Source organism: Patagioenas fasciata, chromosome 7 (genome assembly GCF_037038585.1).
Source record: "Patagioenas fasciata isolate bPatFas1 chromosome 7, bPatFas1.hap1, whole genome shotgun sequence".
Taxonomy (NCBI): Eukaryota; Metazoa; Chordata; class Aves; order Columbiformes; family Columbidae; genus Patagioenas; species Patagioenas fasciata.
Window position 1 is genome coordinate 36,658,970 of NC_092526.1, and position 17,859 is coordinate 36,676,828.

At 38.4% G+C, this 17,859-nt stretch overlaps 1 protein-coding gene across 14 annotated transcripts in view; it reads left to right on the top strand.

The window, feature by feature from the left end:
* The window catches only part of PCNT (pericentrin), an 85,121-nt gene that overhangs the window by 6,135 nt on the left and 61,127 nt on the right, over positions 1-17,859 (top strand). For all 14 annotated transcript variants that reach the window (XM_071811414.1, XM_071811421.1, XM_071811423.1 and 11 more), the window contains exons 2-14: positions 718-909; positions 2,546-2,596; positions 3,516-3,695; positions 5,039-5,182; positions 6,714-6,878; positions 8,132-10,555; positions 10,666-10,758; positions 10,982-11,158; positions 12,185-12,440; positions 14,250-14,308; positions 14,486-14,660; positions 15,875-16,011; positions 16,539-16,650. In XM_071811414.1, the coding sequence (XP_071667515.1) occupies positions 718-909; positions 2,546-2,596; positions 3,516-3,695; positions 5,039-5,182; positions 6,714-6,878; positions 8,132-10,555; positions 10,666-10,758; positions 10,982-11,158; positions 12,185-12,440; positions 14,250-14,308; positions 14,486-14,660; positions 15,875-16,011; positions 16,539-16,650 (4,165 nt within the window). The remainder of the gene's footprint in view (positions 1-717; positions 910-2,545; positions 2,597-3,515; positions 3,696-5,038; positions 5,183-6,713; positions 6,879-8,131; positions 10,556-10,665; positions 10,759-10,981; positions 11,159-12,184; positions 12,441-14,249; positions 14,309-14,485; positions 14,661-15,874; positions 16,012-16,538; positions 16,651-17,859) is intronic.

Below are 17,859 nucleotides of genomic sequence, written 5' to 3' on the forward strand. Positions count from 1 at the left end.
AGAGTTGAAAATACGATAATCCTTTTTAAGCTGTTTAAGGTGCTAAGGAAACTTGGGTAATACATTGTCAGTGACATTCTTTGCAAGTCCCTGGTGCTTCACAGAGCTGTGAGAGTGTGATAAAGTAGAGCATCTGATTCTTCAACAGAAGAAATTAAAATGACCTGGCTTAATTGATTTTCTATTTATGTACTCCAGGCTGCTTTCTGGCTAGGAAGTTTTGCTGTGTTCTTTTAAGGGGATGGCAGAAAAGGAGCATGAGGATTCACTTCCGTTAATTTTAGTCTTAAAGCTTACGCTGGCAAAGATCTGTTTAGATATTTTTCTAGGGGATTATTGGTTTTGCTGGTCTTGCAGAAAGACTGCTTAATTATTATATTTTTCCTAATGATTCTAGTATATTGACAACTCGTTCCTTTACTAATCTGTCTTGCTATAATTCTGGATTGTCATTGACACATAAAGTTTCACCAAGTAAAATTTGATTCTTGTATTGTAACGAATCTCTAGCACTGGTGTGAGATTTTGTGCTTAATTGCACAGTTATCCAGTATGTTCTGAATGTGTAGAAAATAGGAAGATAAAGCAGTTTTTCTGCAGATGTATATACCTTATCGAGATAGGATCTTTGTTACCCATGAGTGTGTTAATCTTGTGGTCCTGCTACCTTTTCCTCACTTACCTCTCCTTCTACCTCTTCCAATCTTTCCTGCACAGTTTGCTTACTACAGACAGCGAAAAACAAAAAGCGACGTCGCGCAGTCGCAGAAAAAGACGGCGAAGAGGAAGAGCTCGTCTGTCCACACGCATGACGTTCCGAAGGAAGAACACGCTCTAGCGGCCCGAGGTCTTGGTAAGGGTGTGGAGAGGAGGGATGAAGCCACCAACCTACTAGAGACAACAACGGAGGTAAATCTTAGTTATTTCTTGTGTTTCACTTCACTGTTTGTAGATAACAAGTATTCCAGGTGATTGTTTTATTTAATTGGGTATTAGCTGTCTGTTGCTGGCAACGAGCTGCCATTGACAAGTAAGGAAAGGGATGGATTTTCACTCGTAATAATTAATTATCTTACAAAATGATGTAAATAACTGAGAAAAAACACCTCCATTATATGGGCTGGAGAGCTGGTATTGTCTATAAAATTGAGGTCTTTCACTGCCTAGAGCTTCTCTTTGGGCAAAGTTCTGGTTGTGTGGCTGTGACTCCATGAAATGGCAAATCCAGACCAAGAGGCGCAGCAATGAGCAAAACTACCAGGGCCTTGTGATGCACAGTATTCGTTTGGTTTTGTATCACTTTGCTGGCTCACATGTGCTTAATGTTTTCTGAGAAAACATAATTTGCTCTTAGTAGCCATTGTATAACCAGCATAGATGTTATGTTCTCTAACAAATTTATTTAAAATGTGCCTCAGCTTGTGCTGTGGTATTTCAGTAGGTTTGTACTGATGATCCTCTAGAGGTAGCCGTGTAGTCATGTCAGGAAACATAAAAACAGCTTCAGATACAGCCTGAGTTTACCAGACATCTGCTAATAGGTGCACTTATCTGCCTGAATTTAGCAGTTACTTTCTTGCTTCAGCTCAGAAGCAAGATTTTTATCTTTATATCAGCTGTGGATTACACAGTCATGTGATGCTTTCTCTCTTTTCCTGGCTCATAATAAAAATAGGCAAAACATAGTTTTGAACAATTTTTTTAATAGGAATCCAAATCGCTTCAGAAGTGGTTGGCTGATGCTTTCACAAGCACCAGAAGCCACAAGGTGACCCTCTGACTGCAACAAACTGTGTCTATCTCAGTCTGGGAGTTTGTTAAGAAAGTAGTTTCCCAGTGCGTTTCAACATGTAGTCTGTGCAAAAATTGGGGACAAAAAAACCCCAAACCAATCAACAACAAACAAAACCAACAAATCACTTAGTACTTCTAAATGGCTTCTGTCTAAATAGCTGGTTTGCAAAGCAAATGGAATTGCTTTCCAGGTGACATGGAGAGGGCACCAGTACTCACTGAAAACTACTTTGTGCAAATTCAAAATACAGGGAGGGTTATGGGCTGCCTTTTATAAATGGTGCAACACTCATCTTTGCCTTGTTGTGGATTTAGTGAGAGGTAAATATATTTCAAAATACTTTTTTAGCTACATTAAGTGTAAGTGTTAGAAATAGTACTGCTTTCATAATTGCTTGAATTAGTTTAGCATGTTTGTTAAATGATCTCCAGTCAGTTAGTTTATGAATATCTAGTAGTAAAGAATGCTCAACTATATTTGCAAGCCACAGAAGCAGAAGATAAAACATTGAATCCCAATGGTAAAGCATAGCCCTACATTTCTGAATAGACTTTAATTTTTTTGTATGTGTTTATTTCGTTCATTTGACCATGGATGACCAGTTGAGTTTATAGCATTAAAGTCAGTCTCTCTTACAACATGATCTTTTCTGGGTCATGTGCTTATGGTGTTTCCAAAATCATTCTGCTTTTCTTTGTGTATCTTTAAAATGACAGTGATTTAATGTTTTTTTATTTGTTTACTTACCAGGGGAGTGCTGACTTGTCCAACTGGGATGTGCAGAATGATCATGCAGCTCAAGTAAGTGTGAAAGAAGGTATATTTAGTGAAAGATGCTGATATATATGTGAAAGAAGAGTATGATAATTGATTACTAATATGTTTCATTATTGAGCATTGTTATCAAATGTGATAAATGTGATGCGATTTCACTATTTTACAGTCTAAACCAAGTACTTAACATGTAGAGGTTGCAAAATTGGTTCCTAAGGGAATTGGTTTTAGTAAAATCACAGACCTTGCTTAGAGAAATTGAATGATGTTTTTAATTGAAAATTAGGTTTATTCTTTAATTGTTTCATACATAAAACCCAGGAAGTATTTAAAATAAAATACAAGATACTGTCTTCTCTGTAACAATATTGTTCCTAAGAAACCACAGGATTGGTTGGAGCAGCTTTACACAATGGTACTTTGTATGGTTTTTTTTTCTGTTAAAGGCCACAGAAACTCAGTATGTTGAATATTTATCTGCAACAGCTACTTACATTTGAATTTAACTTTAAGAACTTTACGTTATTATTTTTCCTATGGATGGACTGTTCTCCAGTCAGCACAAAGGGATGTAAAAGCTGTTTTAAATTTTGGTAGTATACACCAACCCCCCCCCAACTTATAAGCTGGAGTGTTTTACATCCCGACATGTGTCAGAATGTCACTTTGCCACAATTTGGTGCTATAGAATGACAGTGTTCTTCTCCCTAATTTACTTTTGTGCCTTAAAGTATCATATGAAAATATATTATCCATGATAAATTTTATTTGAAGTTTTTAAGAATTAAGGACTGTATGTACAATGTTTCTTTTAAATACCAAGTCCCAACGTTGAATTACTTTTGCACTAGAATTTGCTTGTATTTGGAGTAATCACGGACCAGAAATGGTAGAAATGGTGGATTGTGTAGGTGAATAAATACATTTATTTTGTTCTTTTCTGAAGAAAGTTACGATCAATTCTGCTGCAGAATACAGTGAGCTTGATGCTAAAGTGTGTCAGGCGAGAATAGCTGAGCTGGAGAACAAACTTGTGGAGAAGCAGAAGGCTGTAGACAGGCTCACCGCGCAGATGGACGAGCTGCACGAACAACTTACCCGGCACAGCGACTCCATGCACCTTCAGGTATGTTGCGCAGAATTAGATAATGGGAATAAAACTGCTTTTTTATTTTGAGGCAAAACTCGAAGTTAGTGTTGTTTTTTCAATTGAAAAATTACTTCACTTTGCTAACGTGTGCTGTGAAATGCGCTGCTGAGGTTTTCCATTCACCGGTGTCCAGGACTTTGTATTGCTTGAATCAAGTGAAAGTAAAATAGATTCGAAATGCTTCTATTTTTAGAGAGTTTTTTTATTAAATACGTAGTTAAATTCTTCTGCTGAGAAATGGTTAGACACTTGCTACTATTTTTATTGATAAATTTGCTTGCTATATTGAGGAGTGGGCCTTTCTAGAGAGAACCTGCAGGAAACACAAAGATAAATATAGTTAATCCTACATTTGAGGTATGGGCTCAATGTAAAAACATAGAACTTACATATTTTTAAAGTAAGTATTTATAAAAATATATATTATATATCGAGGTCAAGCTGAAAGCTGATGCAAAAAACCCCGCCAAATAGTTTTCAAACTGTTGAAAAGAGAGTGCTTACTGAAAAGTCGATGTTTCTGTGGAGATGTCTCCTTTTCAGACATTCACATGGGATGGCAGCCGCCACCACCACCCCGATGGCTTTTCCCCCAGAGATCACTCCTGCTTCTTGAATATTTGGAAATAGTTGTGGATTTTAGGGTGTTGGGTAAATGATTAAGTAAGATAATTTAAGCTTTATTAAACTGAGGTGTACCTTTCCCAAAATATTAAAAACCCCCCATCATTTAAATTGTCTTTCCCTAGCATTTATATGTAAGGGTAAAGCACCGGGTGCTTCTGAACAATAGTAACTTCCCCCTTGACATGTTGTTTTTCTCCTTTTAGGACAGGGAAACAAAGATGTTTCCTGTTGGTGAGAAAAAAATTGAAAAGGTTAATGTGCTTAACATAAAATAGGATTAATGTATCCCATCTCATTAGCTTTCTCTCACATGGCTGAAAAGAAAAGCTGACAGATAGGAAGCAATTTAGGGGTACTAAATATTCATTATATCCCGTAGAAAACTTGATGCTTTTACGTCAATGAGAGCTACGAATTTTTTAAGTAAAAATATTTATTTCATTAGTGGTATCATAGCATTTGTTTAAGAAGCCACTTTTGATTAGGTTTGTCATCTCTTTGAGATCAGTATAAGATTTCTCTTTCATCACCATTGTGTTTGAACACAAACGTTTCTGGTCCTTTGGTGCATGTTTGTTAAAACTGAGGTGTGACTATAGACTCTAACAGCTTTGCTTTAAGAAAACTCACTGGGTTCCTAATATGTGAAGAATATTTTAATTTTAAAAGCATACTTCTTGTGGTTCACGTAGGAAACTACTGTTCAAGAGCAGAACGAAGTGATTAGGAAGCTGACAAGCTGCCTTCAGCAGGCCAAGGAGGATCGGGATGACCTGCAGGAAGAGGCTTCACGTGTGGCTGGTCAGATCCATGACATCCAACTTCAGCTGCACCAGGTGTGCCTCTCCTCCAGGTTTTGTTCCCTTATGAAATATGAATCTAAAAACATATTGAGATTGTCGTGCAGCTCTTCATAGTTCAGTTTGCAATGCAGCAGTGAAAATTATTTTGGAGCGAGGCAGCTTTTAGGAAGAAGTCTGGGAGATGTCCTTATGTTTTCCACTTGTGTAGTGTTTGGGAGGTCGTTACACTTTTTTGTCCATCAGTTTATCCCTTGTTAGGGAATTTTCCCCAGTATTGCAAGTGGTTTGGGAGCTATACAGAGCAATTGCTGTAATGGTATGGGCTTGTGTGTGATCAGTTTTCCCCGCCTTTGCCAAAGAAAGCGCTGAATATATTCATGGGCAACTGTAACAGCTCTGCTGTTATATAAAAACTTGCTATGTTGAGCTAATGTGACTTGGCTCAAAGGAGGAGATTTAAAATAACCTGAAGATGGTTGATGTAGCCCCTGTGACACACAGGAGCCGCTTCTGTGCATCACGTTCATCACGGATCTAATCCCTGGATAATGAGATATACTACAGCCTTCCAGCTACTTGAAAAACATTTTTTAAAAAATACTTAATTTTTTTGGTGATGCTCAGTGCTTTAGTGGGTGTTTTCTCTGAACACCTGCATATTTGTTGTCTCAGCCTTGTAGTATATGCCAAAGAGTGATATTTATGTATACTTACCATTTCAGATTTTAGACATGAATTGTGCTAGGAGAGATTACATGTCTTAAATATATAGATAGGAAGGGGGTTTAAAAATATGAAAAATAAAAACTGGGACTTAGTGAAGTCCAGTGATTATCTTGAAGGAGTTGCTCATGCCCTGCAAAATAAATCCTCTGCTAAATGAAACTCTAACTTTGGAAAAGAACAAAAAATACTGCTATCTACGTGCAATTCTGACTGCTGTTGACAAAATATGGGGAAATAGTGGAAATTACTCTACAGATGGTGGTTGGGATTTACTCCGTAAATTATTGAAAAACAACTGATAAAGCTTCTAAACAGCACCTCAGGCATATTCTAAACAAGGCCCGTAATAATGATGCAACTTGTTTGTGGAATCATGTCAACTTTGATAACAGATCGAAGTACTAATACTGTCTTAAATATCATCTTCTTGGTTTTAGTGAATAAAACACCTTTTATTTTACCCCGCATAGGGGTAAATGTTTTATTTTCATTTGGAGGGAGATGGAGAGGGGAAAAAAGCCTTTAGTATTGAGCTGTAAATCTTTAACAGAGAAGACTGGTTTTGTTCGTTGTCCTCTTACCAGTATGTCCAGTCCATTGGAAGCCTTGCTTTGCTTTGGGGGCTTCATAGAGATGAATTATCTAATGTTTATATCTTTACATTAAGTAATAGTATCTAAAACATGACAAGAATTGCCTGACTTTATGGAGATTCTTATTTCTTGAAAACGAAACTGTAGTAAATGAATACTGTATATTTTATGCATACAGTGAGACGTGTGTCTGAGTTGTTCTGACATAAACTTTCTTTTGAGCCTGAGTACCTTTATGTGTTTAGGTTAATGAGATGCTGAGGAGTAAAAACCCTGGGAAAAACGAAATACTAGAAGCTCAGCAGCAGATGTCCTTGTTTCAGAACCGTTTCGAGGAGCAAAATGCACATTTGGAGATGCTGCGTCAGAAAGCGCATGACCTAGAAGTACAGCTTGAGTCTTCTCAAAAGGTAAAAACTATTTATAGTGCCTTTATAATTTGAGTTCTAGGTAGTTAGAATTTGTTACAACTGTGCAAGCCGAGGTACTTTTTTTTTTTTTTGGAGGAAGACCCTGAAATGAACATTTATTTGTGCATGAGGCAACATTGATGCTTCAGGCCTGATACTACACTTTAGTATGGGATTAAAAATCTGTTGTTCTGAAGTTGATGATATCCAGCTGAGGCAAAATAACTGCTTATGATTTAAGATTTTTTTCCTTTTTTTGTATGAAATAAGGATTGAGTTCTGGTTTTTCAAAATTTGCTTATTTGTTAAAATTACTCCAGCGGTTTCTGTTGCAGTAGGGTTGGTCTTTAACTCTGTCGCTAAATTGCTGTATAAGAAGTTCCTGTCCTTGTGGTGTTTGTTGAACCGAGGCAAGTGGGAACATAAGTGACAGAGGTTTGCAGAGAGGGAAAGTTGCTGGACGTGCTGTGTAAGCCTGTAACAATATTGTTGTGTGAACTCGAAACACCTAGGAAGTAAAAGTTAACTGTATCTGTAGTCATTTCAGTCTTGGATACCAAACAATGTGGAAAGCTTATGTGGGAATATTTTGATATAATCATTCCAGGAACAAGCATTATGAATAAAGAAATTCCGTTCAAATTAAAAACACATAGCAGGTTATTTTTAATAATGTGTATTTCCAATTTGGTGATAACTTTCACCTGCTGTAGTGGCAGCATGGTCATTAAAAAAGTCTTTTTCTTTAGGAACAAGTTTATAGGGCTTGCGATTACTAATATATATTAAAGGAACAGCTTAGAAGGTCTGATTTCATTTAATCATGTAACCAGCGATACCATAGGTAGAAGCCTTAAACTTATAAGTGAGTCAAAATTTGACACGATTGTTTGGTGGTTTCTCTGTGCAAATGGATGTGTGATGGAGAGGGGTCCGTAACTTTGTTTTTTTTCTAAATCAAAATACCTAAAGTTTGAGAAAGCCACGATCTTCTTTCTTTATGGAGTCAGTGGCATATCATTTGTTTATTGCTTGGACAATTTGATATTTATTACTGTATCTGAAGAGTGGTTCAGTGATACTTTCCACTCTCAAGGATGTGCTTCAAAATCCTGTTGACTAAGCCAGTGATACACCCTGTACTTAATGGAAAATGATATTTGTGAAGATACATTAAAAGCACAAGCCTTAAGGAAATTTAAACCATGTCATATTTCTACGGTTTATTTCATATGTATTATTTTATTTTTAAGAATACCAAAGATAAAGAAAATCTGCTTGCCCGAATGGAAGAGGATATGAAAGATAAAATGCAACAGCTACACAAAAACATAGGAGAAAAAGAACAGCATATTAAAAGTCTTCAAGATCTACTAACATCGGAAAGATTTAGCTTGTCTATACTACAACATACCCTTTCTCTCCGGGACTCAGAAATCACAGAATTAAAAAATGAAATAGCTGTGTCCAAAAAGAAAGAACAGCAACGTATTGAAGAACTGAAAATCAGTCATGAAAAGGATATTTGCAGACAGCTGGAGAACTTGAAGGCTGAGCTGGAGAAATGCTACAGAAGAGAGATTGCAGAAGCCAAGCAGGTATATGAAGAAGAAATGATTTTAAAATATAAGAACGAACTCGAACAGTTAAAAAAAGAACTCTGTTCTCTGAATTCTGAAGAACACGTTCAGAATTTGAATGGCATAATAATTCACTTAAATAATAGTCTTCGTGAGTCTGAAATTAATAAAGAAAATTTGAGAAAGAAACTTGAAAATCAACAGGAAGACTTCCAAAGAGAAAAATCTGAAATTGAAACTAAATACAAGGATTTAATTGATGGCCTTAAGTCTCAGCTTTCTGATGCAGAAGAGCAGGTCAAGGAAGCCCAACGATATAAACAAGAAAAAGAATCCTTGAATGAAGAGATTCAGAAACTGAATTATTTCATCCAGGAATTAAATGAAAAACGACTTTATGAGGCTGAAAGATGTTTAGATGTAAGGCAGAAGCATGATGAAAACCAGATTTTACCACAGGTGTCGCAGTTGCAGAGAGCAGAGCTTGAGGAGATGTGGAATAAACCACAGCAGTTGAAGGGGGAAGGTGAGGTAGTTTGTGAAGAACTGGAGTTCCAGCATCACTTGGGAGCAGAGTCCTCAAGGGATCAATTAGAAGAAATTAAGAATTTGAAGATCGCAGAGAATAATGCAAGTAATGAAGAAGATAACCTTTCTGAAGGATGCTTGTCACAAGTAGGGCTCTTCAGTGGTGATGAAGGCATATTGGCTAAATATCTCATCTCCACGGACAGACCAGAAGAGTCATTTGTGTCCAGCACTTCTGAAGGTTGTGCCATCGAGGAAGGCAGATGCAGTATGTATGGGTTAGACAGTAGTGTGCTTTTAGAACCCAGCAGAGATTTTGTAACTGCTCCATTAAGCTTTGGCCTCGATGAGGAAACACATCCTGGCAGTTTGGTTCAAGAGCCTTTTGAAGAGACCGAGGTGGGAGCAGAGGCCTTTGTTTCATTTTTGTCAGATAACTCCCTGCAGCAAAACAGAATAAGTGACCACAGTGACGTAAAGGACGATGAGACAAGTTCTTTAGTAGAGAGGTGTGTGCAGCTGACTGAGCAGCTCCATGAGAAGGAGTCAGCCTTGAAGAAATCTTGTCAGGAGACTCAAGAAGCTCTTGGAAAATGGGAAAAAGTAACAGGTGAACTCTCTCACCTACGTGTGGAACTGGATGAGGAACGTGAAGCACGGATCCAGTGTGAAAGAGAACTTCTTCAACAAAGAGAAAAGGAGAAAGAACTTGAAAATAAAATAATGTCTCTAGTAAAGCAGCAGGGTGAGGATGAAGCTGTAGAGCCTTCAACACAAGCATCAGAATCCTCTCCCTGGCAAGAAATGATAAAAGAGCTGCAGGAGGAAAGAGAAATGTTGATGGTGCAGCTGCGAACTCAGGAGCAATTAGTGAAAGAAGTTCAAGAGCAGAAAACGGCTTCTGATTCTGTAACAAGTGAAGTGCAGTCTCTGTTTGGACGTCAGTTAGCTGCTTTGCAAAGTCAACGGGACCAAATGCAAAGCCAGCTTGATGCTCAGAAGGCTAAAAACCAGACAATAGCAGAGCTGCTCGGTCAGAAAACCGTATCTGAAGAGATGCTTGTAAAGGAACGGGAGCTGCTCAAAGCTGAAATCAATAATAAAGAACAAAATTTAGAACTCTTATTGAAGGAAAAAACAGCCTTAGGAGAAAGATTATCTCATGTGGAGGAGGAACTAGTCAAAGCAGAAAAAGCACTAGCAGAGAATGCTGGCATCATTGAGGATCTTGAGAAAAACATACATGAACTTAATGCTGAAATGAAAAACCTCAAGGAAATACAGGAGTGTGAAAGATTGGAATACAAGGACAGATTAAACCTCAGCAACCTAGAAATTCAAAAACTTAGTGCTGAAATAAAGGCCAAGTGTACTGAGTACAATGAGAAAAAAAGCCAGCTGACCGAAGAAATTGTCCATTTGAAGAAGGTTCATTTGGAGCTTGAGACTCGCTTGCAAGAGTCCGTCCAGTCTGCACAAGCCGTGCAAGAGGCCCAGTCCGAGATAGTGGAACATTACAAAGAAGAAATCCAAAAAATGGAGGCTCAGCATCTTGCCGAATTAACTAAAGTGAGTTTGACACATAAGAAGGAGGTAGGAAACCCCCGATAACAGCAGGAGTCTTGGGATTTCAGAATGCTTAAGGTAGTCATTGCAAATGTTTGTGTGCCTGTTTTCAGATAGAAGAATTAAATGCTGAAGTAAAAGATAAAACAGAAAAGCAGCAGAAGTTGGAGGAAGAAAGGAAGGAACAGATTGCTTTGATTAAAAAGGTAAATGCTGCAATTGGGTTCATGTCAGAAAAATAAACTTACTTTGAGTTGTTTGTCATTTAAGCTTTATAAACATCTTAGAGATGCAAAAATCTATCGATTGTTTTTTCCATGGCGTCTTTGATTTGTGTTCAGGAGGAGGGAGAATTCTGGCTCAATAATTTATGAGGGGGGTAACTAGCCATGTTTTGAAGCAAGCTCTTTATCTGAGTATTCTCTGCAGGTACACGAACGAGAGCACGATCGCGAAATCTCTGAACTAGTTACTAAACATGAAGAGGAAATGGAGAAGCTCCGTGCTGAGCTAAATAAAGAACAGAAGCAGCTGTTGGATGAACTTCGGCAGCAAATGGCAACTGCGCACAAAGCAGAGATTGAGCAAGCTCAGCTCCAATCGCAGGTAAAATAAAGAAACACACTAATTACTGTAGTGGTTACCTTGTTGTTGCAAAGATGAGGCTCCTTGATTTTTATGCATATAATGTGTGCTGTTGTATGTAGTGCTGCAATTGAAGAATTAGGAGTGTTCCTTTGGTGGGTGGTAGTAGAGAGATTGTCTTCTCTATTTTTCCAGGATCCTCATTGCAATTACATTCTAACATTGGTTCTGAAGAAGACTGGATGATTAAATTGATGGGTTAATAAACAATTCAAAAACAAACAAACAAAAAGCCCCAAATGAACGACTTTGTAATTTTTCATGTCTTTAACAAGGAAATTTATAAAAAAAATACTGAACTGCTCCCACTTTTAAATTATCCCGCTAATGTAATTAGAAATGCTTTTGTACTAAACTTATGTAAATCTGAGTTTTTTCTCTGAATATTTACTGGGTTTTTGAACACTTCAACTAATGCGAAGTGAAAATGGAAAAAATACACCCATGTTAGGGTGTAGGTTGTTAGGTCTAACTACAAGACACTGATGTGCTGTTTAGTTTAAGAAATGAAAAGTTTGGTCTGTTTTAGCTGCCATTACGAACTGTTGGATATTCCACACTTTTGGTTTTTTTAATGAGGCATGGAGAATTTGATTTCTGCTTCTCCAGTAACACTTGAGAATTTTGCTTTTTAACAAATTATAACCAATAGCAAATCTGAAGCATTTTTTTAATAGACAGTAATTGGGGTGAGTTTTTTTGTTCCTCTCTGATGACATTGCAAGGAAGTGGATGGATTCAAGGTATTTGGTTGGAGATGGAGTTTAGAGGCAGGTATATGAATATGTGTTTTGAATCTCATTGTAACAAGTCTCAGCCTATCTTCAGGGTTCTGTCCCTGCCATGAAGAAACACTCTCCAAGTACAGAAAGGCAAAACTTGGATGGGTTTAACAGTTGAAAGCAACTGAACCTGAACTTGGTCTTGAAAAATGTGAACACATTGCATTAAAGGAAGGGAAAAACCTTTTTCTCTTTTCCGTTACAGACACTGCACAGCCTTGAATTGGAAACTTTACGCCTAAGCTTAAATAATATGCACACCTCGCAGCTTGAGCTTACGCAGTCTAACTTGAGAAAAGAAAAGGAGATTGCCCTTGTGGAACTACGGGAGATGCTCAATGATAAGCGTGCTCAAGAGGTAGCAATTCTGCAAAGCCGCCACCAGCTGGAGTGGGAGAAGGTTAAAGAACAGTGTTTGAAGGAAAAAGAAGACCTGGAGTCCAAGTATCAGCAAGAACTAGGTATTAGAATTTGGGAATAATGGACCAGAAATTGAAACCCTATCAGTATTTTTCTTCCTCCACAGGTTCCTGTCTTCTTGTAGAGCTGGTTGTTGGAGTGGTGGCTGGTGTTGCCTTGGACAGGGACAGCAGCTAGACTGGCATGTGCAAGAGTGCATGTCTTACGTGTAAAAATTAAGTTGTCTAGACCTAAGTTGAATTTCTTTTCAACTGTATGGGTGTTTTGCTGCTACTTGTGTAGCTGTTTTGCACTATACTAAAGTATTGCTTTCAGGAGGCATTAGACAGAGCTCTTGTAAAGAATTTCATCAGTGCAAAGAGCAGAGCTCTTACCCCTCATGTTTCTTAAGTGATTTTGTTGCCTTGAGTCAGCACAGACCACTGTCGTGTTTGGGACAAGATACAGAAATACTTCCTGGCTCAACCGCTTGGTGGATGGATTTGGAAAGGAACTGAAAGGTTCAGTGAGAACCTGTAGCTGGATGTCCTTTGAGATGTGTTTGATATAGGATTGTATTTTGACATCAGCAAGTGGAAAGCTGCACTTGATAGCCCTGAAGGCCTGGTGGTGGTTTTCTTGGCATTCTTTGGGATATTTGCCTCTTCCCAGATCAGGAAACCACTTCTGACCTGTATAGCAGAGCTTGAGGAATTTCTGGAGAAAGGTGAGGCCTGCAGCAATTCACCAGAGAAGTTTAGGAACCGTTCCTTTAGTTGTCGTTCCTTGAGAGGAAGAAAGTGTTTTAGGGCTGTGTCTTTTTGACCCGAGAGTAGGAAACCATTTGTTACCACCAGTAATACGGCGAACCGAGGGCACAGTGAGATTTGGGAGCAGGAGGAGGTCTGGATGCAGTTCTTAAAATCAATGCTGTTTACATTTTGGCGATGGAACTTAACATGAATGTAACTACTTCCGAGGACTTGAATATAGGGGCTGAGAAGGAGAATCTGGAATTGGATGATAGACCTGATGGGGAGTTGTGGATATTGTTAGCTGGCATCTAGAGGAAAGACATCTCTTCATGGAGGCAATGACAGGGCATGACCCAAGTCACTTGAGTGCTGGGACACCATCTTGTAATTAAGATGATGTTTCTTCCTCTACTGGACCATCATAATCTCTGAGTTCTCGTTTCCTACTGGAAGACTGAAAATAAGGTTGTAAGTGAAGGCAACGGTGCTTTGGAGCTGTGAGAAGGGGACTGACAGGCTCTTGCAGATCAAGGAAGGTGCTGAACAAGAAGTTGGAATGAATCTGGGGAGGAAGAATCCATTGATGTCAGTGGTAATTGAGCAGATAACAGCGTTTGTCCTGCACTCTGTTTTCTGGGTGGTTTTGGAAGAAATTTGAAGAAAGTTTCCTACTTCCTGCTGCCGCCGCCTGCTACTCTTTGGCTGTGTCTCTAGAGATAGAGATGATTCTAGCACATACTAGTGACGTGCAGTAAAATGCTAGCATCTAAGATGATGTTGCTAGGCATTTTCATTTATATATTTAGGAATAAAAGGGGAGGTGGGAGGGACGGACGGACGACGACTTGGTGTTTTGTTTTGGGTAGATTTAAGTAGGCTTTCCTTTGCTAATTAAGCTGACCTTAACCTTCAGAGTTGTCTTTGCAGTTTTAAGTATTAGATGCTTATTTTTGAAAACGAAAGTGAATTACTGGGATACAGCGTAACAGGAGTTTTGGACAGAACCCAATACCTTACACTGCTGCATGCCTACCTGTTCAAGCCCAGAGTTCCGTACTGAAAATGGTAATCTCATCTGTATTTCTACTTATCATTTAATAATATTTTATTTCACAGTTGATCAGAGAAAGAAAATAGAATTGGAAATGGAGGAGACACATATCCAGGCAATAGAGGTACAAATTCTATTCTTCATACATAAAAAGGTAGAACTCTTTTCAGTAAACTAGAGCTGGTAGAAGTCCTGTGTCCACTACACATTTATTGTAGAGGACAAATAAAGGGTGGAGAAAAAAAGCAGTACTAATTTACTAAATGCGTTTGATTTAATAATGCATATCTTGCTCTCTTAGGCTCTCAAAAGAGACTGGGAACTGGAGTCTGAAATGCATTTAAAAAGCACTTGTGAAGAGCTGTCTGAAAAACATCAGAGTGAAATGATGGAACTGCAGAAAACTTTGGAGATGGAATTAGAAAAAGTCAAAACAGAGCTGAGACTTCTGTCTCTGGAGAATGAACAGTCTAAAAGTAAGTCCCATGGTCTGGAAGTTTGTTTTTGTTGAACAACAGCAAAGCTAACTGTTTTTAGAACCTGTATAAAAAGCAAATATGAGATATATCCACGTTTGAGTTGTGACTAGTTAAGGCTTGATGGAACAGTAACTTTTTGAAATACTGTTCTGGAAGTGATGTTTTTGAGACGACCATAATTGAAGTTTTCATTAACTTGAAAGATGAAATCTGGATGAGTACCTTGCCAAGTACTTTTGTTTGTCTTTTGCTGAGGTTCAGGTAGGAGATAGGACTATGAAAAGATTGTGCAGGTCTCACAGTCTGACACATCTGTTGATATAGTGATTGAGGAGCACAACAGAGTCAGATTTGCTGTCAGTGACGGCATGAAAAGGAGCCACGAGGTGTGGAGTGCCGTGAAGTGAAAAGAGACAGGGTTGCCTGGCCTCTGAGGTGCTATGCAGGTGAGAAACGTGGGAGATAATACTCAAATAAATGGAAATGCAGTGTTAAGGGTACCGGCTGAAGAATGACCTTTGTGACCTGCCAAGGGCCGGTGGCTTTCACAGCGTTTGGTTGCTCCAAGGACAGGTATGTAGGAATGGCTTGTTCTCCCCAGCCTGCACTGACTCTACTAGGGTTGCCTGAACCTATTATCAGTACAGTCAGTTCCATGAGGATAATGTGCACCTCTTCCAGCTTCCTGTGACTGAAGTGTGGTCACTTGATTGCAGATTCTTTCTGGGAAGGTCAAGATTTGTTGCCCAAAGAGGTAGGAGCAACTTCAGAAGGTTCAGAGAGCGCTCAGCACCAAGACAGAGTGTACTTGGCTTTCCTCGTCCGTCCTGTTCAATTCTTCAACTGCCTAATGCTGAGTGTGGTTGTAGGAGGAATTCTGTGTTTGTAGACCATGAGGAAATGCTTGATTTCCTGTTCCAAGCATGCGTACTTCTGTTTGGGGTGCTTGTTTGTGTATGCAGAGAGCAGATGTTCGTTCCTCTGGGACTCCTGTTGGTTATTTCTTGGCTGATAGTGTGGGTTGATGCAGAGAACTAGGAAGCACTGTGTGGAAATGTCTGGCTTTCAAATACGGGACTATTCAAGTATTTTTGTGTTTCTCTGTAAGCTAGCATCCTAGAGATAGGCATTTCTGTTTCAGTTGCACAGCAGTTGGATAGGTTATTCAGTAACCAGCATGGTGGTATAACAGAACTCATTTTTAATTTTAGTAAAATGTATAGAGTTGGAGAAGCAACACCAATTAGCCATTACAAAGTTACAAGAAGAGCTGCAGACCGAACATCATAAACTCCTGGAAGATATGAGGGTGAAAAGCCAAGAAAAAGAGCAAAATCTTCAGAAGGAGGTAACTAAGATTTCTTTAGTAATTTCAAGCGGCTGATTGCTCTCTGTATAACAAAAACTAGACTATGTATATATCATTTGGGTGACTTGTTTGGATTTAGGGATTTTATTGAAAAACAGAAATGCATCTCATGAAACACATAAATACTCTGGGATATCCTATAGTGGTTAAAAATATTTTGAATGCAATTGTCGTTGTGCCTTTTGGTGCTGTTTCTTCCTCTGTATTTATATGCTTAATTTTCTGGTTCTTGCATTTAGTTTTTATCTAGTTAATACTTTATTTTTGCCAATGATGACAAATATGGCACAAGGAGCAAATTCTCCTCTCTCGGGAGTGGGTCTAACAATTAAATGCTGCTCAGTGTTTCTGGTAGCCTGGGTCAGGACCTGAGAGTCTGGTTGATACCAAGCGTTTACACGTATTTCTCACAGAACTGTCTGCCATGTATAAAACAAGCAATTAGAACAAAATTGTTTTAAAAAGGTTGTGGTTTTTTTGTTTTGTTTTAAACATGTCTTCTATAGCTGGAGAAGCTTCAGGTCACACACGGAGAACTCAAGGCTCAGTCACAAGAAGAAATCAGGCAGCTTTGGTCGCAGCTCGATAGTACCCGAGCGAATCGACAAGAGCTGAGTGGTAGGTTTCAAACTGCTGCATTTTATTTTTTGCCTCCTCTGTGTATAGAAGTACAAACTATTGGCATGAAATACCTTTAATTGTGTACCAGAAGCACACAGGTAGGTCACAGAAGTGTGTCGGATGGCTAGTTGGTTCTGCAGCGTCAAAAAGCACGGTATGTCTGTGGGGAAAAACTCAGTCCTGTTGTTCTCCTTTCCCTTCCCACTCTATTCCTGCACCCTCTAAAAATCTTTAGTGAAAACCAAACATTTTTCATTGCAATGTCAGATTAAGTATAACATACTTTAAAAAAACAGAGAACATGCTGGTCAATGTGATGACGTGCTCCTATCTTCCTCCAGTATGGAAGTGAGTTTGAATTAACTTGAGAAGACTGTTAATTGAAGGTACATAGTAAAGATCACCACTTAGTTTATGACTTTGACTGGTTTATTGTGGCTATGCTGCATTTTCTTTTAATCGGATATAATTAAGAGATCAGTCTGCTTAATTAAAAAAAAAGCCAGAAATAGTTAAAAACTGCGTGATTAGGTTATATCTTGAGGTAGAAATGACTTTTTTCCCTTTCAGGTTTGAGGTGAATTAAATATAATGCTTTTTCATTGGCACTCAAAATGGAGAGTCACCATCTTCTGAAAGACTTTTAATTCTTAAATATAGAAAAGCCCTGATTTAAAGGTATCTCTGTATCAGATGATACTTCTGAAATCAGAATGAATGATAATGTTGTTTTCCTATAAGGCTAAAAATCACTTCCTTTACATAACTATACTTCTGTTTAAAAAAAACCAGCAAATCCCCTAAACCTAAAACCTGGTGGGTTTTTTGTTTATTTGTTTGGTTTTGATGGGTTTTTTTATTAGTCTTATGTGTATCTGCATTAAATTTATGAAAAAGTTTTAATGATTGAGAAAAAATAATGACTGGCTGAAATCTGGCTTCATATGCTTTGGTACATCTGAAGATATCTGTTTCAAGGTTTAGGTGAGTTAAACAGTCAACTTTACAGGGTACTGATTGGGAATGACACACTTTTTTCGCTTGAAATGGAGTGGAACGTGTCTCAGATGTGTGTGTGCAACAGATGTATAGTACATGAAAGAGGTGTTCACACTGTATTGGGAGTGTAACATTAGGTGGCATTCTTCACTTCTGCTGGCGTAGCTGAAGCATATTACATGTGCCTTTTGTTGTAAATCAAATTTC